This window comes from Lagenorhynchus albirostris, chromosome 11 (genome assembly GCF_949774975.1).
Source record: "Lagenorhynchus albirostris chromosome 11, mLagAlb1.1, whole genome shotgun sequence".
Taxonomy (NCBI): domain Eukaryota; kingdom Metazoa; phylum Chordata; class Mammalia; order Artiodactyla; family Delphinidae; genus Lagenorhynchus; species Lagenorhynchus albirostris.
Window position 1 is genome coordinate 45,822,762 of NC_083105.1, and position 27,797 is coordinate 45,850,558.

Here is a 27,797-nt window from a genome sequence, read left to right on the forward strand (position 1 = left end):
AGTTCGGTGTATCCAATATACATTTTGTCAATGAATTAAAATAATTCATTCCAATATAATTTATTTAACAAGTTTCCAAAATACTTAGTGGTACCTATTTCGACACAGGGAAAACATCTTAGGTGTCTCATCTAAACTTGATTTATGTGATGCATTTTGAATGGTTCCAAATATTTTGCTGGATTCGTGGAAATATAGGCACATTAGAATTGGTGTTACAGCCTAGAATTGCACCACATAATGGATTAACCTTAGGATTTGGAAGTATGACAACTTAAAAATATTGCTACCTAATAGTAAAAATAACTCAAGGGTAGGGAGATCAAACCCAATCACCTAAGTAGACCAAGACCAAATAACAGTTCTGCTTTTGAATTTACCTTTTAACAAAATATTAAATTTAAATAAAATTGCTTTTTAAAATAGCCTATGTATCCCTCAGGTCAATGAAATGCAATTTCTATTAAGCAGAAATACATCAAATGCCTTTTTAGAGTTTATAACTTTTATCTCAAAGGAGATAAAATCAGGTTGTTCTCCCTGAGATAAAACTTTCCTGGTATGAATTTCAACTTGTGTTATCTATTTTCTCTACCAAGGTCCCTTTCTTTTCTACAAAGAATAAACTGAAAGAAAATTAAACAATGGGTACTAGAAGCAGGAGGTATCAGTGATAATGAGTTTTCTGATAGAAAATTAGGAAGTTGGACATTAAATAGTAAGAAAGCCCATTTTTTACAAGTCTCAAGGGATTAACATTTCTCAATTAAACAACTACTCATTGTATCTACTATGCACTAGGCTTTTCTACATCTATTCATAAGTGGAACATAAACTTGATTTTTTTTTTTTTTACCTGAGCCTTATTCAGCGCATCACAAGGAAACAAATTCTGCAAATGGTTTGAGGCTGTGATCTCATTATGTCAGCATAATAGTGATTTATTCACTTGAATCAAAATGACTCAAAAAACTCCCCCCAACTTCATAGCACAAAAGGAAAGGGAAATACGCTTTCACAAGTTTGAGTTGATAAGTTGGTTATTTAGGGGCAAAGTTTTGACATTAAGGTTAGAAAAGGAGAGATGAAGTTTTTTCACACACAAATCTAGCCAGGTATCACATGTTTCTATGGTATCAAGGAAGGCAGACTGGAATTTAGACGAATTATCTCATGACTCTAAATAGTTTATTGGAGGAACTCAATCTTTACAAGTTAATTAGCATCCACTTGACACTAAAATCAGAATTATAACAAGCAATACTCGGTTTACTTACAGAACTTTAAGACTGTAAAGGCCAGCAAATGCTCCCTTGGGAATGTATGTCAAAGCGTTTCCGGCAAGACGTCTGCGGGTTTCAAGGGAGAGGAGGGAGAGTAAGCATAGCTCTCTTCATGTGGAATTCATTTAGTTGTTAAAAATGCAATACAATTATGTGCAGACCACGAATGCCAAAAGCAACTCTAAAGAACCTTGTTTTGTTATATTTTGCAAAAAATTTCTTTAAATCTCTAAACAAAAAGCTGGCAAAAGAAGGGCCTAAGAAGAAATATAATAAATTACCTATTTTACAATAAATCACTTAATAGCTTACACTATGTATATAAAACTCTCTATCCGTTCATCTGTTGATGGACATTTAGGTTGCTTTCATGTCTTGGCTATTGTATATAGTGCTGTAATGAACACTGGGGTGCATGTATCTTTTCGAATTATGGTTTTCTCCGGATATATGCCAAGGAGTAGAATTGCTGGATCATGTGGTAGTTCTATTTTCAGTTTTTTAAGGAAACTCCATACTGTTCAAAACAGAAACAGACTCACAGACATAGAAAACAAACTTATGGTTACCAAAAGGGAAAGGTGGGGGGGAGGGATAAATGAGGAATTTGGGATTAACACATACACACTACTATATATGAAATAGATAACCAACACGGATCTACTATATAGCACAGGGAACTCTACTCAATATTCTGTAATAACCTATAGGGGAAAAGAATCTGAAAAAGAATGGATATACGTATATGTATAACTGAATCATTTTGCTATACACCTGAAACTAACACAACATTGTAAATCAGCTATACTCCAATATTAAAAAAAATTAAAAAAAATAAAACTCTCCTTTAAAAATTTTTTTTTATACAAAAAGTAGGCAAGGGAATAGAGAGGGAGCCATGGGCGGTGATTGTGAGGGCAATGGGCTATTATTTACAGGTACGACGGTTGATGGTCGGGGAAACCCCTCTGCTGAGAGGGCATTTGAGCAGAGGACTGAGCCATGCAGCGACCTATGTGAAAGGAACAGTGGTACAAAAGGCCTGAGGAGGGAGTGTGCTGGCGTGGTCCAGAAACTGCAAGAAGACCAGCATGGCTGGAGTGGAATGACCAAGGGGAGAGTGACAGCAGGTGAGGTTGGAGCAGTGTCCAGAGTCACTCCACACAGGGCTCTGGAGGCCACAGTAGGGACTTCGAGCAGGGGAGTGATGTGATCAGTTCTGTGTTTTAAAAGGGTCCTTCTGACAGGACCCTTTTCTTTTTTTTTTTATAAATTTATTTATTTATCTATTCATTTATTTATTTTTGGCTGCGTTGGGTCTTCATTGCTGTGCGTGGGCTTTCTTTAGTTGCGGTGAGCAGGGGCTACTCTTCGTTGTGGTGCACGGGTTTCTCATTGTGGTGGCTTCTCTTGTGGAGCACGCGCTCTAGGCACACGGGCTTCAGTAGTTGTGGCGTGCGGGCTCAGTAGTTGTGGTGCACAAGCTTCATTGCTCCGCGGCATGTGGGATCTTCCTGGACCAGGGCTCGAACCTGTGTTCTCCGAGTTGGCAGGTGGATTCTTAACCACTGTGCCACCAGGGAAGTCCATGACAGGACCCTTTTAAAGGGGGAATAGACTTTGGGGGCAAAAGTGGAAGCACAGGAGGCGACTAGAGCAGTTCAAACAGGAGCTGCTCGTGCAACACAGCTGTGGTGGAGGAGGTAAGTGGTGGAATACGGTGGAGAAGAAAGAAAAATCCCACCTGGCAAACCATTTGTGTCAAGGTGAAACGTAGGTAGCCAACATTTCATATTTATGGTTATATTCTATATAACCTACATGCATTTGATTAGTTATCCAAAGTACTATACGTAAACTGAAGGACATGGTTTGCATAGGACCGTGCTATAAAAGAGTTGCTTATTGAATTAAGACAGACTCAGACTTGGTTGACGATCACAGGTGGCTTAACTGATCAGACTAAACTGACCAGGAACTGTTATTTCAGCCAAAATGTCCTTAACTATCCTGTTCATAGTCATGATTTCAACAGTACATTTTTTGAGTTCTAAAACCTAGCCTGAAAATGGGGGCTTATCGACTCTTACTGCTGCTATGTGATCGAGTAGCTTGATGGTTTCTGGGTCACTGACTTTGGAAATGAAAAGGAGAAAGTAAAAACGTTCTATTTATTTATTTTATTAGTTTAAATTATTGTTAGGGTAAATACCTTTCTGTTACATTTCCTGAATCATAGCTCACTTCACATGAATTGTTTTTCTTTTCTGGGCAAGGACTTTGAGAGCCGCAGACTATATTCAGAACTAATCTGTATAACCACTGACCTGTGTTATCAGGGGAATTTGTCTTAAAACAAAGGAATTTATGACGGGCTATTAGTTATTCGTTGTGCTGGTGGAAGATATATCTCATTGTCCAAAAGCACAATTTAAGGAAATCATTGCATCCTTCCCCTCATTTCTTTACCACGTGGGATGGTTTTAGCAGTTAAAAAATTAAATACATATAAACTATAGGGAAAAAAAGACTTCTATATAAATGAGTACACAAATAGTAAGAACTGCACACAAATCTTTCCTGTGAAGATTTGAACTAACAAATCTCTGGGCAACTACGTTCCAACCCTTGAGACCCACATACCATTTGGCTGGAAGGTTTTGTTTTTTGTTTTTCTCTCTGTTTCTAAAATTATTTCACAGAAATGTCTCTTTCATCATCTTCATTTCTATAATAAGATACAACTTAATAGGAAAAACTTTTATATCTTTTTATATCACATAAAATTTTTTTATCCTTAAAGATACCTCTCCATATAGAAGACTCAAATCGTCCTATCATTGTTAGTTTTGCTGACTTAACTGCCATAAAAAGTAAAAAAAAAAAAAAAAATCAGTAAGTTACAGTAGACACATTCCTCTTCAGATAAATCAAATAAGCAGAGGTTTGGCTGTTGTCACAACCAACTAAAATATTTTTGAGAATGTATGTTTCTTTGAATCTCCACAGTAATTTGAATCTCTAAAGGAATCCAAGGGTTGTTTTGTTTGTTTTTGGTAGCTTTGTTTTGTAAAATGGTGGGATGAGAGCAAAGCACTCAAGTGTGGGCCCTGATTTCTCCTCTCTGGACATTGGTCTGGAGGGAGAGAGGTGAGTGAACAAAATGGGATGAGCACTGAGAGTGGAAGAGGTACTTGACCCTGTTCTCTGATTGGGACCCTCGGGAAGATGACTGTGCGGGGAACCACGGTCCAACATCGGTCCCTTTGGCTGAGCAGTATTTTCAGAGGTAAGTGAAAGGGCCTGGTGAGTTTTAATAGGCTTTCCAGGTCATGTCTTCCAAGAACCCATTTGTCTTTTAACACTCAGTTTTTTTTTCTTTCCCTTTTTGGCTTACTTTTTTCTCACTATTAACTTGCTGCAAGACTTCACACAAGTCATTTAACTTCTCTGGACCTTATTTCACTTATTATTATTATTTTTGGCCACACTGTGCAGCTTGCGGGATCTTAGTTCCCCAACCAGGGATTGAACCCCGGGCCACCACAGTGAAGGTGCTGAGTCCTAACCACTGGACTGCCAGGGAATTCCCTTATTTCACTTACTTTTAAAAAATGATAGGGTTCTTCCACTAAAGTCTTTTTCTGCCCTACAATTGTTTTTGTTACACATGGATTTCCTCCTTACCTTCATTCTTTTCTCCCTTATCCTCCCTCCACCCATCTTTTTCTTCTTGTTTATTAAGATTTCTTTATTACACGTCACCAACATTTTTTATAACTTTCTTTTTTTTTTTTTTAGATGTTGGGGGTAGGAGTTTATTAATTAATTAATTTATTTTTGCTGTGTTGGATCTTCATTTCTGTGCGTAGGGCTTTCTCTAGTTGTAGCAAGCGGGGGCCACTCTTCATCACGGTGCGCGGGCCTCTCACTATCGCGGCCTCTCTTGTTGCGGAGCACAGGCTCCAGACGCGCAGGCTCAGTAGTTGTGGCTCACGGGCCCAGTTGCTCCGTGGCATGTGGGATCCTCCCAGACCAGGGCTCGAACCCGTGTCCCCTGCATTAGCAGGCAGATTCTCAACCACTGCGCCACCAGGGAAGCCCATCACCAACATTTTAAAATCACTTTCTCATACTTTATATCAGGAGGTAGATCAGAGGTTATTATGCCCATATTTTGAAGATACAGACACCAAAGTTCAGAAAAGCTTTATGTAAAATGAAAAACATCATCTCTTTCCTGATTTCGTGTAAGTGTAATCTAGTCCTTCCTTATGGAGCATGGAAGCTATCTAACAGTGGTGCTACTTAAATAATCAGAGCAAAATGAACTTGAATATGACAGCCCCTATGATTTAGAAGAAGACATTTCAGACTACTTAGCAATTTCATGCTGGCTCCTAGTAATTACTGCTTTATTTTCCAACTCTTACAAAGTACATGAGATCTAGAGGGCACACATTCTATACATGCTAAATTAATTTGTATCAGAAATTTGGTAAGGGCTAACGTCAGGCTTAACGGTAGTAGTTTTTCCCCTTTTCCCATTCTTAAGATCTGCCTGTTTCCAGTTTTCTGGTACTATTTTCTGTCTCGTGGTTTCCAATATTAACTTCAGTGGCTCTGTTCCTATTTCTGAATTTCTTTTTACTCTTCTGATTTATAATTACCTGAATAATTGTAGTTAAACTATCACTTAAACATAAAATTTCTGAAATGTCAAAATGTTCCCACTTGAAGAAAAATTCTCCTAAAATAAAGTTAGCATAAACCATACTAATATTGTAATTAGTGACTTTCAAAAGACAAAGTGATGCGAGCAAATACACTAGTCCATTCAGATTGACTATTCATAATTCAATTCGATTGACTAAAGCTGGGCTCTGGGTTCCTGCATACAGGAGCCAAGAGTCTGGGTCAGTGAAGTGTTAGACACAAATAGGATGAAACTCGTAGTCTGATGTAATCTCTTAATCTTGCCTCCACTGGCAGTAATGCATCATCACTGTAACCGACTAAGTTCACCATGGTTAGGTTTGCTTTCATAAGATGCCTGTGCTAGTTGGAAGGGCCCAGATACTTAGCATTTAACCCTCTGACATTCATCTTTGGTAAGGTTTGCTGAAGCCTATTCAGCAGGCTTGAATACAAGGATTATGACAAACCACGGATCTTCTCAGGGTAGAAAAAAGTGTCTTTCTTAATACGCAAGAAATTGAGATTTTAAAAAACCCTTTCTCCCCCAATAAGTTAAGCATATCTAATTGGTCAGGTCCAGCCCCAAATCATTCCTCTTAAACTGTATATTTATGAACTGTCCATTTTGTTTTCCTTATTACATAAGATCAAAAACATCAGATTTCAATGTTTAAGGGCTAAGACCACTGGCCTGAATAAGTGAACTCTTCAGGTCAACAGGGAGATCCTTTAGTGGTTATACGGCCCTATGGTTTCTTTAACCACAGACTAATGAAGTTCAATTTTCAACTCCTTTGTGAAGTATTCCTAATTACCTCAGTCCACAGTCAACTTTCCTATAGGTTATATTCTATACAATGCTGTCTATAAAGGTTCATTTTCTGCCATTTTATATGTAGTCTACTTGATTTGATTATAGGCTCCTAAGGTCAAGAATCTTATTGCCTGCCTAGAGCAGGGAGCTGAATTAATATGTACTGATGGATCATTTGATCTTGTTTCCAAAGACAGTTGGCCATAGTGCTAGAGTTACTTCAGGTCTGGCCTAACTATTGCAAGATCGCTGGCTAGCCACTACATAAACAGATCAGAAACAGCTGAAGAATATTCCTTCTTCATTATGAATCAAATTTAAACTCAGCAATTTATTTGAGCACTTTCAATATGCCACGTACAGTCCTTTGGGTCACAAAAATAGTATGTACTTTTTGTAAAACAACTTACAAGTTCTAGGCACAATGTAAAGTACTTTATATACATTGTGTTATCTAGTGATTTTAAAAATCACATTAAACAAGTGACATGATTATTCATTCCCCTTTTACAAGGAAACTGGGCCTATGTGCTCATGCTTACGTAGAAAAGTTTACACAAGAGAATTTGGTTCAACCATAGCATTTGGGCTCCAATATCTGAGGTTTTAAACATAACTTTGGTCAAAAGTAGGTTGGTCTGGAGCTTGGGTTGATCAGGAGCAACCAATCTGAAACAGGAAAAACCCAAGGATGCAAGTGACTGCATCACTTGAGGTACTGGCCATAAGAAAACCATTGTTCACTGCCTCTTTTTTTTTTTAATATTATTTTACAATCTACTTTTTATTTTTATTTATTTATATTTTTGGCTGCATTGGGTCTTTGTTGCTGCACGTGGGCTTTCTCTAGTTGCAGCGAGCGGGGGCTACTCTTCGTTGCAGTGCACAGGCTCTAGGTGCGCAGGCTTCAGTAGTTGTGGCACGTGGGCTCAGTAGTGTGGCTTGCGGGCCCTAGAGCGTAGGCTCAGTAGTTGCGGTGCAGGGCTTAGTTGCTCCGCGGCATGTGGGATCTTCCCGGACCAGGGCTTGAACCTGTGTCCCCTGCATTGGCAGGTGGATCCTTAACCACTGTGCCATCAGGGAAGCCCTGCTCCCTGCCTCTTATTCAAAGTCCTCCCCTTGCCTTCCGGATCCTGTACAATCTTTCTGCTCTCATGACTATGGCTGGTTGTTTCCCTCTCTTCTTTCTAGCCCCTCATTTTTTTTTTTTTTTGAGTATAGTTGATTTACAATATTGTGTTAGTTTCAGATGTACAGCAAAGTGATTCAGTTATACGTATACATGCATATATATCATATATACATTCTTTTCAGGTTCTTTTCCCTTATAGGTTATTACAAAATATTGAATATAGTTCCCTGTGCTATACAGTAGGTCCTTATTGGTTATCTATTTTATATATAGTAATGTGTATCTGTTAATCCCAAACTCCTAATTTATCCCTCTCCCCACTTTCCCCTGTGGTAACCATAAGTTTGTTTTCTTGTCTGTGAGTCTATTTCTGTTTTGTATATAAGTTCGTTTGTATCGTTTTTTTAAGGTTCCACATATAAGTGATACTATATGATATTTGTCTTTCTCTGTGTTCACCCCTCTTTTAATGCTCATCCTCCAAACACAGATGTTCTTCAAGTTTCTGTCCTCACACCTGTCTTTCTTCCTTTTATCTAGTGGCACTCAAAGTTTAGTGTGCATTGCCATTGTCTTAGGAGTCATCAAAAATTCAGATCCCCAGGCAGGCCCCAACTCAGGTTTAGTGACTTAGAGTTTCTGGGGGAAATGACTCAGGAATCTGCATTTTAATTAGCAGCCCAGGTGAGTTTAATATGGATAGAGACCCATACTGGGAAACAGAGCCTCTACCCTCTCCCAAAGTCCTCATCTGCTCCGGCACCTTCCGCAATCACCTCTTTGTAAACAACTTTCCAATCATTCTCTCTAGAACAGAATCATCACACTCCAGACTCACATTCCAACTTTGTTAGTGACATTCCCATTTGGATGTCCTGCTGCCACCTTGCACTTAGTAAACCCAGAACCAGACATCCTCTTGCCTCCAAATTATCAGTTATTCCCCTTGAATTCCCTGTTTCTATTGACAGTGCCTCACCTGTCTCCTAGCACCTAATGTTATAACCTTACTCAGAGTCATCTTGCACCTTCAGACTTCCTTTCAGTCCCTAGGTCCAGTCAACGATGAGTGCCTGACTCTCTTCCTCTGCTGTAAAGCTTCCATATATCCCAGTGGGTCCCAGCCCCCAGTAGAGCTTTAAAAGAATGATGTCTGGGTCTCCACTGAGACCCATTAAATCAGAATCTCTGGAAATGGGCCGTGGTAATTAGTAGTTTTAAAAATTCTCTGGGTGATTCTAATGCCTCTGCAAGGTGGGAAACTCTGAAGCAGTCCTCACGGTTTCATACTGATAAGATCACCTAGAGACCTTCATGGTCTCCATCCCCGGAGACAATGATTCAATTGTTAATTATTGGGAGAATCGGGAGAGGTGATTAGTCAACAAATTTGAACAGTTATCCAGAGGAGACAGTAAGAACCTGAACTAGGTGGTGATGAAATAGAGTGAACAAATGGGAAAGACAATGCGGAATTATGAGCTTTAAGACTTGGAAACTGGCTGATACAGGAGGTGAGAAAGAATGACAGATGCAAGGGCAGTGACAGACACAGTGACCATAAGTTTGGATAATAAGAATGCTGATGGTGAGAAGCAAAGGCAGGAGTAAAATCTTGTTGTGGAGGATGGTTTGTGTGTTCATGAATGGATCTGGTTCTGCACTTGCTGAGTTTTAAAGTATTGGTGGGGTAGATGGAGGTGTCACTTGCGTAGTGGAGGATTCTCAAAGTGTGGTCCCTAGATTTGCAGTATTGGTATCACCAGAGAATTTGTTATAAGTGCAAATTCTTGACATCCTCCCCTTCCACCTTCAACCTGCTGAAGAAACTCTGTGGCAGGGTCCAGCAATGTGCGGTTTCACAAGCACTGTAGGTGATTCTGATGTCACTAAAATTCGAGAACAACTGGCCTAGAGTAGCAGTCCTTAAACTTCATCATGCATCAGAATCACCAGGAGAGCTTGTTAAAGGCAGTGTCCTGAGTTCAGGGTTTCTGATTCATTAGGTTGGGGTGGGGCACATGGGTTGGGGTTTGCGTTTCTCACAAGCTCACGTGTGGTGCCGATGCTGCTGGTCCAGGGACCACACTTTGAGAACCACTGGTCTAGCAGTCAAAGACAAAAGAGATCTCAGCTAGAAATATGGATTTGGGGGTCATCTACATAACAGAGGTCGTTCAAATCTTGACTCTCTTTACCAGACAACGGTAGTTGTCTCCTAATGAGTTTGTAGCCTCCTAACAGGTCTCTCTGCTTCCGTAACACCCCAAGCTATTTTGCATACAAAAATCAGAGAAATCTTTATAAATCATAATCCTATTTATTGCACTAGCTGCATACAATCCTCCACGGCTTCCCATTGCTCTTATTTGAATTCTATACATAGCCTGATTGTTCCTGCATGATTTGGCCCCTGCCTTTCTCTCCAGCCCCATCCCCTGTCACCTCCCCTCCCTCTCACTCTGCTCTGGCCACCCTGATCTTCTTTCAGATCCACGAACATATCACTTTCTTTCCTACCTGAGGGCCTCTGCTCACACTATTCTCCTACTAGATACACTCTACCCTAGCTCTGCAGACCACCAACTCCCCTCATCCTCCTGAGCTCAGTTCAGATGTCACCTTCTTTGAGACACTTTCCCTCCTTGTCATCCCTTGTTATTTATTCTCTACTTAACCATGTTTGTGTTCTTTATCACTCTTGTCATAATCAGCAAATATCATCCGTGTTTGTTTCCTTGCTTATCATCTGTCTCCCCGTCTAGATTGTAAGTTTCCCTGGAGTGGGGACTTCTTGACTGAACGAATGAAACGTAGAAAGTCATATTCATTCTTATGTCCCCACTGGCTAAATAAATACACGCTGAATGAATGAACTGAAGAGAACCGAGAAAGGAGGCAATCTAGGGAATGTCTATATGTTAGGGGTAGAGGAGAAAAGAAGGCTAAGGAGAAAAAGAGGAGGCAGAAAGGTAGGGCACTTTAAGAACAGTGCCCTAATCGCCATTACAATTGTATATATTATATGTATATATATATAATATACACACACACACATACACACACATGCACACACACATATATACATATACATACATATATACACACATATATGTAGATACACATACATACACAAGGACAGATATCTAAATCTCTATATCCAGCTGTATGAATAGACATTTGGAAGAGAACATAAAATAACACTAGAGAAAAAAAAGTTTCAAAGAGGCAGCATTTTTTCTTTTATTATATTTTAAATTAATTCTTTAAAAAATTTTAATACAAATTTTAAAGGTAAAGAGGCAGCATTTTTTTTTTTTTTTTTTTTTGCGGTACGCGGGCCTCTCACTGTTGTGGCCTCTCCCGTTGCGGAGCACAGGCTCCGGACGCGCAGGCTCAGCGGCCATGGCTCACGGGCCCAGCCTCTCCGCGGCATGTGGGATCTTCCCGGACCGGGGCATGAACCCGTGTCCCCTGCATCGGTAGGCGGACTCTCAACCACTGCGCCACCAGGGAAGCCCAGAGGCAGCATTTATAATCAATTACCAGATCTATGAAAAGGAGAGACTGAGCACTCAGACAAGGCCAAGGGTCAGGAAGATTATTTATGGGCAAGAAGGTGTTTTCATTTCACTAACACAATCCAATAGGTGAATTAGAGTTTACCAAAGTTCTTTCATCATCAATTCATTTGATCTTCAGACAAAAATCTCAAAAGACAGGCAGGACAGCTCTCACTATTTTTAGCAACATGATGAGGAAGTAGAAGTAACAAGCATAGACTGTACTTTCAGGAAGTTTGGTGGTATTTCTCATTACTAATTTCATCTGAAATAATAGATATCTACTATTTATACAGAGATTCTTTAAGGCCAACCATAATATGAGCAAACAGTTCCAGGGAACAATAGTAACTTAAAAACAAACCTCCCTAGAGCATCTCAGGTTTCCTTCCTAAATCGAGTATTTGATTCCAATAGCATTAGAATCTGGGAAGATTTTACAATAGTACTGGGAAACAACCTTTAAACAAGCCTTTAACTTAGACTGTTTAAAATGGTAACAATTCATTTTTCCCTCTGGTTTAATCAAGCTACCAATCTAAGTTTAAAGGAACTTGTACATGTCAGCATTAGGCACGATCTTTTAGTTCCTAACATCTGAACCACACTCTGATGGACCAAATGTGGGATTTATTATTTGTCCAAATAGCAAACATCAACATGAAGTCCTTAGTAGAACTGAAGAAATAGAACTGGGAGAGATACTGTTGGAGAGAAATGCAATTATTGCTCAGGGTGTTCAAACTTGGTAAAAACTATCTGCACTGGTTGCCTATATCCGTTAAACCTCATGGTTGGAAACAGTTTTTCCTTCACAAATCCTGGATCCCTGGGATTACTCCAAAATCAAGCTCATGAAATAGGAAAGAAGGAAGTGAGAATCCTCTTGAAAGTGTTTTCATTTCGCTAACACAACTCAATATGTAAATTATAGTTTACCAAAGTTCTTTCATCATCATTTCATTTGATCCTCAGAATCTCAAAACAGGCAAGGGCGGCTTTCACCATCATGCCCTGAGGCCCAGGGAGGTCAAGTGGATTATCCCCTAGTAAGTGGCAGAGTCAGGACAGGAGTCCTGGGCTTGCTTCTGCTTCTAGGTACTGTGTTCTCCTCTCTACACAGCACACAGCCTAACCACACTCAGATTTTTTTTTTTTTTTTTTTTTTTTTAGGAAAAAGGCTCTCTCTCTTCCTTGTGATATCACGTTGCACCAGCAGGGCGTTTGGCCTGTGCATGCCTGGTCACCTTGCAGAGTCATAAAACAAAAATAACAAATAACAAACAAGACTTGAATGTACCAAGACATGTGACACAGGTAGTAAGTGTTCCAGAAGGTCAGGAGGAAGAGAAGAAGACCATTAATCGTGATGGCTTTAATTCTTCTTAAATATTTGCTCCACATAGCCACTTTCTCCAGGGTTACAATATATTTAAAAAATACGTTAGGGATACCTCTAGGACTTTATTGATTCTTAGAGGATTTTGAAATACGGGACCAGTGATGGATGAGAGATGAATCATGACTGTCTACACAGCTTATGACATAGATGGATTAAACTAGGGAGATGATAATTGGGCAATTAGAGCTAAGGGGAAGAGTGGTAACTTGGCTTTATTAATAGTGTTTTTTAAAAATTGAGTTTTGTGGTGAGAATTTTATTAATATCATTGAGAATATCAGTACCAGTTTCTGAATGGATAAACAATAAAGCATAGAGATGAGCTGAGTAAACTGAGCAAAAGAATACTTTCAGAACAGTTTAACATTTGAACAGTTTGTCATAACAAAAGATACACACACACAATAACAGATACAACAACAGATGTAACACATACAATAACAGATATCTGAATGTCTGTTTCTAGCTGTATGGATGGTCATCTATTAGTTCATTTATTATTAGGTCATTTATTTACTATAATATCTTATGGAAAAACCTGGACGAAGTTTTTTGGCCAACCCAATAGAATACTATATAAAACATGCTGCTTAAGTATATTTATGCATATGTAAAAATAATAACTAAGGTTTGTTCCTGTTGAGTAATGTGAAATTCTGCACCTGAAAATTATGATGATACTTTTCTCAGAGCCAATATATGAGGGTAGTGAACAAATAACCTGCATATCCAATCTCTCCCTGCTGGGTAGACAGCTCTTTCTTGCTTTCTGTCTCACTCTTTTTCATTCCCTCACATATACCCAGACACAGACCGATGAACACACCTATCATTACGAAGCTCGGTTTAACAAGAGTTTAAAGTGTTCAACTGTGCAGACCACTATACTAGGTACTATCGGGGAAAAGAAAAGCACAGATGAATGAAGAACAATTCCAAAGCCTCCTTCTGCTTTCTGAGTATGGCTTTGAAAGTGAATTTGAATCTTAGTTCTGACACTTATGTACTCCATTATCTTGGGTAAGTTCCTTGTTTTCTCTGTACTTGTTTTTTTTTGTTTTTTTTTTATAATTTTGAAGTGAGAATAATAATAATATCTACTTTTATGGGGTTGTTAAGAGGATTCAGTGGGATAATGTGTGCAAAACATTTTGAACAGTGCCTGTCACAGAGTAAGCTATTACTGTTGTCAGTATAATTATATTATTATTTCGAAGATCTTATACTCCAGAAGAGAATACAGACTTAAACATAGCTGAGTCTAACGGAAACAATCAGCACATAACAAAGGCATGATCAAAATGCTCTGCTAAGTGGATGTGTGTGTTTAAACCCACAACACCCTAAATTTAGCCTTGGGAAGAAAGGAATAGACCAAGCAGAGTTGATCATTTTTCCAGGTTCTATAAATATTATCCCCTTTTGCCACTAAATGAATAATGATGTCTTCAAAACATCAGTTAGATGCAGCACAGAATCATATATGGGAAAGTGGTCTTGCTTTTAAATTCAGCAAGTTGGCCAGCTCAGCAGAGGGAATTTCAGAACAGAAGGAGGAAATGGAATGAATAGTCTTTAAAGGGTCCCATCTACTTCTGAAATTCTATGATTCCATGGTCAAGATACTTGATGGAGTTTCCAGAGACATAAAAATAAGGTAATTTGTAAAAATAGGCTTTTCAAATGGTAGTTCCCTCACCTTCTTTCCCCTATTTTTTCTCTCGATTATCTTTTGAAGAACTGGTCTTGGATGAAAATTAACATTCACCTCATGAAGAAAGAGGAGTTATTCTGAATGAATTGGGTCACCAAAGGAGGAACTCTATTAAACAAAGTCCTTGGGGAAGTGAATTATTTATTGATTTGGTTTGTGGTCGAAAGCTGAGGTGTATGTTGAAGGAGAATGGAAGCCTTTTGCCATTGCATATTATAAGGAAATTAAAGAGAAAGGCAGTGGGAATGCATATTTTAGAAATATGGGGGTAAACAGGACTAAGTATTGTATATTAATTATGGTGAGAGAGGGCAGATGAGAAGAATGTAAACAAGAAAAAAATGCTGATGTTTGAAATTTGCTAAAAATAATCTAAAAATATTGGCTCATGTCAACGAAATCTGTTACTTTTTTCTAAGGCGGTGAACAAGTATAAGAAGCTCCTTTTACATGTTTTGCTTTCTCTTTAGTTCATTCATTCATTCATCAAAAATGTATTGATTATTCATTACACACCAGCCAAGACTAGGACAGACATGGTCCCAGTCCTGATGAGGGTTAAATTTTTAGCAACAGAAATGGCCAGAGAGAAAAGAGAAGAGGAGCCTGGACAACCCAAAGTGAAAATCCATTTTTTGAATAATAAAAACTTGCTGTATAATCTAGTAATCTAAGCTTTTTTACCATACTCCTCGATAACAATCTGGGCATGTTCAGCTGATTTCAGTAGTAAAATAATAACATTTGTGAGAAAGCTAACGCCATCAAAAATAAATATAGATCCAACTCTAAAGGGGAGAAATTTGAGAATATTATCCTCTTGAAAAAAAATGATCAGTGTAGTGTAATTTGGTTGTGATGGATGGTTCTTTCCACCTCCCAAGGTGGATCGTGTGGTACATCAACAATTTAAATTACTCCCCAAATTGGACCCGGACTCTAGGAATTACAAAAGGGGTATTTTCAAAAGAGGTCATTGCCTAAACAATTCCTTTAATCAACAGTCAGAGGATTTATTTAGCTGATGGTGCCAAACCTTCTTCATGAAGCCTATGACGACGGTGCATCCCTCCCCTAAGTCCCCGTCCCTCAAAAGAGTAAGAGGATCAAATGAATTTTTAAATGCAGATTTTGGTTTATAGAGTTCTTTTTCATCTTCTGGAAAGTGATTACCAGACTTAATCAAGATTCCTCTGTGTATCATTAGCTAATTTTAGCTTCCTCCTTTTTAAAAAAATTGAATTTTATTTTTTTACAGTGAGTTTGGGAGAGACCAGTTTTAAGTCCTCTGTGGATTTCATGGTTTTCAGTTCAAGCCTTCAGGGAAGCTCAATTTAAAAGTAGGAAAACAGTAATTAAAAGTGATTAGGACAAGAAGTTTTGGTGCTATGAAATGAGGACGCAATTCTCCCCGTCATAAGCCAAACCAAGAGGCAATTTTTGGTTTTGATTATGGCTTTACTTGCAATTTTAATAAACATGAACCAGTATTCAAACTTCTAATATCCTGCTGCTTAACTATTTCCAAAGAGCTCTCCAGCTCTTTTAAACAGCTTTTGTTTTAAACTTTTAATTTGTTTGGCTCAGCCTCACCTTAGAAAGTTGTAGCTTCATGGTAAACCCTTTTATAAGTTGATTTCCAGAATCCTAAGCGATTCTTTCTTTTCCCCTCCCAGCTAAGTGTTTCCTCATGTGCCCAGATCGTTGGTGCTGACAGCTTTCCTGCCTTGTTTTATCTGGTTCTCACAGTAAGGACGAGAGACAAATACAAGAACGTGTCCAGTGTTGACTAGATGCGGCACGACTCCGCTGATACTTACAGCTCCTCCAGGAAGCGGAGACCGTGCAGAGGATTCGGGGGAAGCTGACTGATGTTGTTCATACTCAGGTCTCTGGAGAGGAAGAGAGGCAGTGTGTGAGGAGCGGCGTCTGCCACCACAAGGCAGTCCAGCTGTTCAGTTCACACATTTGCAAGCAATACAGCCAAAGGAACTCGTTGTGTTGCTTGACAAATGAATCGCTCTTTTGCACGTTAAATATATTCCTTTCCTCCCATGTCCCCCCCAACATCATGGGCTCTCAGTCAAATCAGAGACCCTAGGAGGAGCTGATACGGAATTCAAAATGATAGACCATTCATGGGCATGGTTGTAATTCTTCATGTTTAAAATGACCTGAGTAGACCAGCAAAGGGAATAGACATAACTCAACCACCCTAGACATAACTCAGCGTCGGGTCCTGCTTTAAATTTTGTGGCAAAGAGAAATGTCTTCACCATGCAATTCTGGAAGTCCTCTTTCTCTGGGACTATAAGCACCTTGTAAAAACAAATGTTTTGATTCAAAGAAACTTAGAAAAACAAAACAAAACAAGACAAAAAGCCTATTCCCTCCTTCGAACATGTTCCTTTTGCAGGTTCTCGGATTGCATTAAATAAGTGAAATGAACCATAAAACAAGGGTGTAATGCGATCCTGCTCTGTAGCACACTTCCTGCTGGGCCTGCACAGTAGTTCCTGGCACAGGAAACAACAAGCCACTTTGGGCAGAACTCAATCAATTTTTGTTTTAAGCGAAACTCCGTGTAATTAGATTTTATTGTTTTTAATTTTCTATTTCTTTACTGTCTCCCACATAATCCTACAGCATCACTGGTATATGCTGTCTGTATCTCAGAGGCCAAAAGACCAAATGATAGGCAGAGTCTACTCAAGATCAACTAAGACCGCATAACAGTCAGCTGAAGGTTGACTTGAAAAATGACATGCTCAAACACCAAGACTCAGAGCTAATGCCATTATAATCTCAGAGCGGGTCTACATACTTAAAATTTATCTTGAGATAAGATAAGGAGCTTATTTTTATTTATTATTTTTAAAAAATGATTCAGTTGACATATAACATGGTATTAGTTTTAGGTGTACAACATAATGATATATGTACATATTGTGAAATGATTACCACAGTAAGTTTAGTTGACATTCATCACCACAGAGTTAAAAAATTTGTTTTCTTGTGATGAGAATTTTTAATATTTACTCTCTTTAGCAACTTTCAAATATACAATATTGTATTATAACTGCAGTCACTATGCTGTACATTACATCCCCAAGACTTATTTCTTGCATAACTGGAAATTTGTGTCTTTTGACCACCTATGCCAATTTCACCCAGGAGCTTTTATTTTATTTTTTTAACATCTTTATTGGAGTATAATTGCTTTACATTCTTGTGTTAGTTTCTGCTGTATAACAAAGTGAATCAGCTATACATATACATATATTCCCATTTCTCCTCCCTCTGGCGTCTCCCTCCCACCCTCCCTATCCCACCCCTCTAGGTGGTCACGAAGCACCGAGCTGATCTCCCTGTGCTATGCGGCTGCTTCCCACTAGCTATCTATTTAACATTTGGTAGCGTATATATGTCCATGCCACTCTCTCACTTCGTCACAGCTTACCCTTCCCCCTCCCCGTGTCCTCAAGTCCATTCTCTATGTCTGCGTCTTTATTCCTATCCTGCCCCTAGGTTCATCAGAACCATTTTCTTTCTTTCTTCCTTTTTTTTAGATTCCATATATATGTGTTAGCATACGGTATTTGTTTTTCTCTTTCTGACTTACTTCACTCTGTATCACAGACTCTAGGTCCGTCCACCTCACTACAAATAGCTCAATTTCATTTCTTTTTATGGCTGAATAATATTCCATTGTATGTATGTGCCACATCTTCTTTATCCATTCGTCTGTCGATGGACACTTAGGTTGCTTCCCTGTCCTGGCTATTGTAAATAGAGCTGCAATGAGCATTGTGGTGCATGACTCTTTTTGAATTATGGTTTTCTCAGTGTATATGCCAAGTAGTGTCACCCAGGAGCTTTAAAAAAAATCCGGATTATTCTTGTTATTGAAGTGGCCACAACCATTGCACCTAACCAGCAGATTTCAGTGTTGATAGCTTGATACCTTTATCAAATATTAACTTTTAATCAGTGGTGCCAAGAACTAAGGGATCATTCACTCTGTGCCTTTAAAAAGTCACGAGCATGTACAGGGAAGATAAAATATTTTGCTAAATGTTTTAGAGTATGGCAAACCCCCAGAGTTATTAATTTTAATATTTATTAATTTTAATTATTAATTTTAATATCATTGTTGGTAAACAATGATGTAGCTGAATAAAATGCTATGTTCTCAAGCTAAAACTAAACAATGCTAAAAATATAGACTAAAAAAATTTGTATTGTCCATATATTCAAAATCTGATTTTTTTTTCCTGGCACTGTTTAGATAAGAGAGCCAGATAATTGATTCACAATTTTAGTTCCCTGTGCAGATATTTCTCTGAAGTAGCAAGGTTGTTTAGTTCACTGAACAGGCATATATTAAACTAAACAATACAGTCTCTGGATTCCTTACAGTGTCTATATAATCTCTGCAAAGACCTGATATTTCTAAAGCATATTCGCTTACTTTTAACTGATATCCCACTTATTTCCTAAAAGGACCGGGTGGTTTGCTTCTAGAGCATGTTTATTAGTAACTTAGATCAAACCAGTCTCAAGACAGCTGGTGTGGATAGCACTGACATTCCTCTCCTCTCGTATTTCCCTGTGTGATGTGCAAATCAGTCTGGGACAAACACTGATCTTGTCTATTGCAGAAAGCTCTAAATAGAACAAGGAAATTTATGTTTAAGGAGATTCATAAGCACTCCACATTATTTTACTATTTATTACCCGACTTCAGGCACCTGGAAGTGAAGCTTACATCAGCATTCACTCTCAGGGTTCCCCCTGGAGCATTTTTATGGTGGAGCAGCAGAAAGAATACAGGCATTGTTAGTGTACAGTGTCTTGGGTTTGAATCCTGGCCTCCCCATGTGCTAGCTGCACGATCTTGGGAAAATGGACCTCCCTGTTCAGGCTGCCTCGTATTTAAACAAGGGTGGTCCTACATTAATAGTTTCATACCCTATGATAGCCGTTTCCAGTCAGGAGGGAGAGACTTAATTTGCTTCTTGAAAAGGAGAGTACCTCCCTTTCCCAACAGGAAATTAATCACTTCTCCCTGTTACCTGACATTGTGGTTCCTCCCAGAAAATGAGCTCGTACATTCGGCCCTCCATATCCGTGGGTTTCGCATCCCAGATTCAGAGAGCGGATTGTATTCGTTGAACTACACCATTTTACATAAGGGACTTGGGCATCCTCAGACTTTGGTATGCGCAGGGGCTCCTGGGACCAATCCCCCAGTCACACCGAGGGACGGCTGTATTGCTAAACCGACCCTTTACGACTTGTTTTCTAATATAAATTGTTTACTTTCTTTTTCTTTTTCTTTTTTTTTTTATTGAAGTATTGTTAATTTACAATGTTGTGAAGGCGGTTTTCTTTTAAAGAGCTGCTAACAATGCAGATAAACCTATGGCACAAAATTTAATAATAACAATCTAAAGTAAAATGAAATAGACTTTTAAAACATGAATCCAAAGTGGGTAAGGTAAAAATTAGTCGCATTCACCTTTTCTGTGTGCACCTTTTGCATTGATGTTCAAATGTAACACCGGTCTAGCTCAGCGCTTCCCAAGCTGTCCATGGTAAAAGACCAATGAAAAACAAGTTCTACTTTGCTGTGGACTTATATTTTTATAAAATTAATTAATAGAAAAGTGAAATAACACAAAGATATGCAAAATACAAGCCTCAATATTTTGTTATGTGACTTGACAGATTATTCAATTTCTGTGAAAGTTTCTAAACCTTTACTCTCAAATCCTTATCTGTTGTGGATTAGTAAAAAATAACCCTGGCCTGGGAGGGGTCCTCAGACCATGCCTTTTGGTGAGCAATGCTGTTCTTGCCTTCGTGTCAAGAAGGGCAAGACTTAAATTACTTTTAGCCAGTTCAACTTTGAGTAAAACATGATAGAATGAGAATGTTTCGCTGCTAGAGAGGACTGGCACTCAGCAGGGTGAGGTCGCCCACTTAAAAGGGAAGAAAATGAGATTCACGGAGTTGAGAGGTCTCCAAGTCACAGTGCAGTATTTAATGGGAAAGCCCCTGGGCTGGAGCCTAGAGCTCTACTTGCCCTTGGTTTTTTGCTTTTCCTTTTTTCCAACAAATTTTCCACTCTGTATAAAAACATCCTCATTCTCACTCTTAAATTATTTTTTAAACTTTTCTGTTTTTTCTTCTGTAGTATTTGGTCTTTCTGACCCCTGGAACACATATAACTTTAGCAGAATAAAGGAATCTTAAAATAGCTTCCAAATCTTTGCATTACTTACTTTTTAAACTATCATTTAAAAAAAGTCCCTATTTTGCACCACATTTGACCCATGGTTCAGTTTCCTAAAATCAGTGAAGCAATGTAATGCACTTCTTTAAGTTTTTTCATCTTTTGCCAAGATGTTGAAATTAATTTTGAAGAACTGGTCACTAGGTAAAAGGATTTCATCAGAAATGGAGGATTCATTGTGACAAGATGGTCAAATATGTTAAACCATTCTTCCCTGTCTCTGACCCAGCTCTTGTCTACACTGTGGTAATGACCACATCTAGAAATCTGGAATAGGATTTGCAAAGTTCCATGGGAGCAGCTGACTATCTACTGGAACCATTGCCGGAGCTTTAAAAAATATAGATGCCTGGGTCCCATCCCCAGAGTTTCTGAGTCAGTTGGTCCGGTATAGGCATTGGGATTTTAAAAAACTTCTCAGGTTATCTGAACATTCAGCCAAGGCTGTGAACAGTGCTTAGGAAGAACTCTTTCTAAGTTTCTAGATGGGTGCTCTGAGTTCTACAACTCACTCAAAATTTAGGAGGCTAACTAAAGATAGTTTCCTCTGGGTAGAGAGTTCCACCCAAGCAGACAGTATCTTTCTCTTGAAAGTGTCTTTGTTGCTTGCAACTCTATTATTTATTTTTCTTCATGTGACAAAATATTAATTGAGCATTAATTGTGGTCAGGTCTAGGAAGACAGTGGAGAAGAAATCTGAGTCATCTTCAACTTTTCCCTTTCCTGCTGTCCCTATGTCCCTAAGGCACCCAGTGTTAATTCTGCTACAAAGCTTGCTCCTGCATCTGGCCTCACTTCTTCCTTCCTGGCTGCTACTTTTGGTCAGGTCCCTGCTCTGTTGATAACTGTTCTACTCTCCTGTTTACCGTGCCTCCTCATTCTAGGTCATCTTCTACACCATGGCCAGAGAGGTCACCCTGAAAAGTCCATCCGATCATGTCACTCCACTCAGAGACATTGCTGGCCAATGAGAAAGGCATCCCCTCGGATGATTTGGAGAAGCGCTTCCCCTCTGGGAGGGGAGGGTGGTAAATTAAAGAAAAGGTCATTTGCCTCCTGCAGAAGCAGCCAGGGAGCAGAGTGAGTGGGGTGGCAAAGAGAGCTTGGCTTGGAGTTCAGCCCCCCATGGAGAGCTCCGGTACCAGGCACAGCCTGCACAACCACACCCAGCTGGGACTCCCCTGCCTGAGAACTTGGGTGGACTTCAGGCCTCTTAGAGGAACCAATGTCCCTACCTTCGTAGGCTCTTCACAACCTGGCCTAAAGCATGTTTCCACCTTGATCTTACGCCACCTTCCTCTCTGCAACATGTGTTCCAGTTACACTGAAAATCTTTCTGTTCCTCTTTGCATCTGTCTTTACCCATGTGATTCTCTTTCCCTAGAGTGCATTATCCTCTCTATTTCCAAGTGACTACTCCAGTGCTTAACAGACCCCCATGTTTCAGACACAAACTCTTCTCTTTCCAGCTTAGTTGTTCTCTATTTCCACCTCTAGTCCCTGGATACTTCCAGGATCAAAGACTTGTCTTAGCCTAAGATCATACATCGATCTCCTGGATCACTATCTCACCAGCACCCTGAACTGTCTTTTGTTTCCTACTACTGGCAAAACCCCAGCTCTGGGAGAAAACCTAATTCATCTTCTCTTTTACTATCTCAGTGGACTGAGTGCCACTAGAAAAGAAAAACTCACAAATGTGCAGATTAGTTACTATAAATTCATGGTCTTTGTGGGCTCTCTACACCGCTGCACAGTCCTGTTATTTGTTATGGCTCAGTTTACTCCTGCAGGGACTGCTGCCAACCTTCACCGCTTGCCTCAGACCCCTTAATGGACAGCCACTCCCATCATGGTCACCTTCCCTCTGACTTCGTGGAATTAACTGGGATTCTTTAGATCAAACACGACATAGGCCAAATTTTTGTTCTCTTTTGTCCCTTGCTTAAGATACCCACAGTTTTCTCTTGCTCATGGGTCCCATCTCCCCACCCCCAGGATGCTACAGCACATGATTTCATGAACAATTCCTTCTATTTCCTGCATTTTCAATTTCTTTCTCTTCCCTTTCAATGTATAAATGTAGTCAAGTCTTTTCCATGAGTAAAACAAACAAAAAACCAGATCTTACGATCTCATGTCTTCCTCTACCTGCTACCTAATCTTTCTCATTCCCTTTGGGGTTGTTTCTAAGTCTCCAGTTGTAGTCTCCACCTCCTATTCCCTTCTCAGCCCATAACACACAGGCTTCTAGCCCTACACGCCAATGAAACTGCTCTTGCCATAGAAACAATGACCTCCATGTTGTCAAATCTAATGAACACATGACTTACTGGACCTCTCTCCTACACCAGACTCTCTTTCTGGAAGCACTATACTTTATAGTTTCCAAGGCATCATTCTCTCAGGATCCTTTCCCAACTTTCTATAGACTCTTTGTGGGATCGTCTTCTATCTACCCCTTATACGGCAGTATTCTCTGGAGCTCTACCCTTGGCCTAGTGTTCTGCAATCTCTGCCCTTTCTTCTTGGTGACTGTTACTTACTCTCACGGGTTTAAGTATCACTTAGATGCCCATTACCCCCCAAAGCCATATTCCTAGTCTTAATGTTTCTCCTTCAGAATCATTTATCTAATTTCCTTCTGGATATGTCCGTTTACCAATATTGCAGGAATGCACTGTGTCTAAAATGGAAATAATTATTTTCTATTCCGAACTCATTTCTTTTTCTGTGGGGCCAGTTTCTAGTTAATGCCACCACCATCTTCCTGTCAAAAAGCTCAAATCTTAGATACTATTCAACTCTTCCTATTTTTCTTTTATTTTATCCTCTCTATCCCCTTTTCTCTCTCTTAACTCTGCCCTCACTCTCTCTGACCCAATCATCTGAAACTGCCTCCCAACTCTGTGGCTGCCTGCTTCCAGAAGCTTCCTGCTTCTTATCCTTTGAGGCCCACCCTCTGAATGGCAACTAGAGTGATCTATCCAAAAATGCAGAATTAGCCACCCTACTTAAAACTTTTCAATTCCTATCACCTCCCAGATGAAATCCCCATTTGTTAGTATTGCATACAAGCTCCACTGGGGAGCACACCAACCCTTTGTCACTCTGGCATATTGATTCTAATTCATCCTTCAAGACTCGGGTTGGGTGGGTGTCATCTCCTCCAGGAAGCCTTATCACATTTGTGTAAGTGATTTGCTCTCCGTCCTCCTGTATCACTCCATACCTTTAATGACATCATATTGAAATGATGTGTTCATGTGTCTGTCTCCTGCAGTAGGGTGTATTCCTCATGATCAGTGGCCATTTTTTCATCACAGTACTCCTAGTATCTAGCCGCATGTTTGCATACAGAAGATACTCAATGAATGTTGAATTGAACCCTCTTCTACTGCCTCTGTCCTATGAGTGAGCAGATGATCTTACCCAATCCATTAAAAAAAATCAGGTTTCTCATCAAATGGCTACATAATCCTAACTGTGAGGCATGTAATCCTTTTGGTATAAAACACTTTTGGGAACAAAACACACTTTGTGTTGTGCCCACCTTCCACAATGGCTTTTGCTCACAATTAGCGTTGTGGTTTCTCTTTTCAGTCAATCCTATTTGTTTTCTGTCCTAGGGATTCCTCAGAGATTCTCATCCATTGAAAGTCCCCTTCTACCCCCATTGCCCAAGTACATTTATGCTCATGTTCCTCCTCCCCTCCCCCACTCCTTCTACGCTTCTGCTCCTGCCTATATCCCCCCTCCTGTTCTTCCTCCTTCTTTTTATTCCTGTTCCTCCTTCCCCCTTCTTCTTCTTTTTTTAAAAAATTTTTACTGGAGTGTAGTTGATTTACAATGTTGTGTTAGTTCCAGGTGTACAGTAAAGTGAATCCATTATACATATAAATATATCCACTCTTTTTAGACTCTTTTCCCATATAGGTCATTACAGAGTAGTGAGTAGAGTTCCCTGTGCTACACAGTAGGGCCTTATTAGTTATCTATTTTATATATAGTAGTGCGTATATGTCAATCCCAAGCTCCCAATTTTCCCTCTTCTTCTTTCCTTCTACTTTCCCTTTTCTCCTCCCCTCCTGCAAAAATATCTACCCTTCTTATCATTTCTATGGATTTGTTGTGGGAGAGGCCTGACTGCAGTAAGTATTTAGTCCACCATCTTAAAATCCAGCTATACTGTCTGTATTTGAGACTTGATATGTGAATCAGTGAACAGAGAGGCCATTCCTTATAGTGTGCTTATTAAACAAAGAAGGCAACAACAACAAAGGTTCTTTAATCTCTGCCACAGTTGAAGACAAATATTTTCTTCTTTAGCAGCACCATGCAATTCCTATTTCTTCTAAGTACAATCATGTTAAATTTGTCTTGGGAGATCCAATAGCATTTAGCTTTTTGCCAGACACCTTTGTTAACAATGAATGGATCCAGGATGGAGACATTCCAGCACTTTTTAATTGATCACTTTTTAAATACATTTCTAGAGATAAGCCCTCCTGTGAACTTCAAAAGGAAAGGTGCAGGCTTGAGTAGCATTTTATGACAGTATGAATAATGTATGTCTGGATACTTTTCTCATGTTATTGTTTTTAACTCCCAAACAATGTATCTTTGAAAAATACTTTTTACTGAAGTATAACATATATGGGAAAAGGAATAAATCCTAACTAATAAATCCACTGAATTTTCACAATGTGAACTCACCCTTGTAAACCAGCACAAATCACTGCTACCACCTCAGAAGCTTCCTAACTCACTGCTCCCCCCAAAAGGAACCAGTCTGCTGACTTCTAACATTTTATATTAATTTTGCTTGATTTTGATCTTTCTATACATGGAATCATAAAGTGCATGTTTTTTTTTAAAGACTATTTTTAAGAGCATTTTTAGGTTCACAGCAAAATTGAAAGTACAGATATTCCCTATATACCCCTTCCCCCTCCCCACATGTATAGTCTCCTGCCTTATCATCATTCCCCACCAGAGTTGTACATTTGTTACAACTGATGAACCTACTGATACACCATAATCACCCAAAGTCTGTAGTTTACGTTAGGGTTCACTCTTGGTGTTGTACATTCTATAGGTTTGGACAAATGTATAATGACATGTATCCAGCATTATAGTATCATACAGAGTATTTTCACAGCCCCCCAAATCCTCTGCGCTCCGTCTATTCTTCCCTCCACCCCTGGCCCGCACAATCACTGATCTTTTTGCTGTCTCCATAGTTTTGCGTTTTCCAGAATGTCATATAGTTAGACTCATACAGTATGTAGCCTTTTCAGATTGGCTTCTTTCACTTAGTAGTACAGAGAATAGCTTTTTGTGTTTTTCTAGCTTCTTTGCCTCATTTATGAGACTTATCCATGTGTTGCACGTAGCAATAGTTAATTCCTTCTCAATGCAATATGTGTCTCATTTTGTTGTTATACTACAATTTATTTATCTGCTGAACTATTGAACATTTGAGTTCTTTTCAGTTTGGGGCTATTATGAATGATGCTGCTATCAACATTCTTAAATATGTCCTTCCTTGAATGTATATATAAGTGCATATCTGTTGGGCATATATCTAGGAGTGGAATGGCTGGGTCTAGGTATATATGTATCATATGTTCAGCTTTAATAAATCCTGCCAAATAGTTTGCTAAAGTGGCTATATTGATTCATACTCCCACCAGTAGTGTATTAGCATTCCACTGGTTTCCATTTGTTATAGCCAAAATTGATATTATTCTTCTTTAAATCTTAGTTGTTTTGGCTAAATGTATGCACAATGGTATCTCACTATGGTTTTAATTTGCATTTCCCTCATGTCTAGGAGAGTTGAGTGCCTTTTCATATGACTTTGACCCGCAGGATACCCTTTTTCTTGAAGTGCCAGAAGAATATTTTATTTGACGACCTTCAAATTAAAACTTACTTGTTGTAAAAAGTGAAGCTATACATTGATATGTAAAGAAAAAGCTAATAATCTCCTTACTCCTCTTCTAATAGTATTTTCTTTCTGAGGTTTCAAAGTTGTTCTTTGAGATAGTTGAGGTGTAATAGTTAGGAGCATGTATTCTGGAGCTATGTTGCCTTAGTTCAAGTCCTGGCTTTGCTATTTCTAAACTGAGTAACCTTGAGCAAGTTATTTAATAGCTCTGTGCCTCAGTTACCTAATCGGTGAAATGGACTTAATAATAGTATCTGCTTTATAGAATTGTTGTGAGAAATAATTGAGCTAATGTATGTAAAGTACTTAAAACAGTATCTGGCACGTTATAAGCACTACATATTTGCTATCATTATTATTATAAAATAGAATCTCTTTTATGTTTTTACAAATTAAAACTCTTACCTATACAGATGTATCAAGAGCAGAGAAATGTTAGCTTACTGATATTTATGGTTATCCTGAAAAAAATCTCTTTAAAGTTACAGGATAATTTTAAAAATGTTTAGAGACAGTAGGCTTATGTTCTACTGGTCCCTTTGCTTTATTAATATTAATTTTTAATGGAAGCTTTGAAAAGACAGAGCCTCAAAGCTCTGTCAATAACAGAGAAGAGATAGATACAGTTTTTGTGAGATCATTTATCTAAAAACCTCATGTACTCAGAACACTCCCCAAAATAGAAAACTAAGCAAGCAGACAACAAAATAAAACAAAACAAATGAACAAAGGAAAAAATAACAATAGCAAACCAAACCTTCTTTGAACAGTCAGAATAAGAAGCCCACAGAGCCAGTCGTGAATGTTTATGTACTTTTCTCAGAGGAAAACGTCCCAATCAGAAAGGAAGTATTCTTTATTTGGGCAATCTTGTTGTTTGTTTGGTTTGGTTTTGAAATCCATGGTGGCAAATTACTCACGGGAGGCAGACTCAACAAA

General features: G+C 39.0%; 1 protein-coding gene across 3 annotated transcripts in view; it reads right to left on the reverse strand.

The window, feature by feature from the left end:
* LGR5 (leucine rich repeat containing G protein-coupled receptor 5) overlaps positions 1 to 27,797 on the reverse strand; it is a 119,209-nt gene that overhangs the window by 45,339 nt on the left and 46,073 nt on the right. For all 3 annotated transcript variants that reach the window (XM_060164844.1, XM_060164843.1, XM_060164842.1), the window contains exons 2-3: positions 16,427 to 16,498; positions 1,278 to 1,349 (exon numbers count right to left, since the gene is read on the reverse strand). In XM_060164844.1, the coding sequence (XP_060020827.1) occupies positions 1,278 to 1,349; positions 16,427 to 16,498 (144 nt within the window). The remainder of the gene's footprint in view (positions 1 to 1,277; positions 1,350 to 16,426; positions 16,499 to 27,797) is intronic.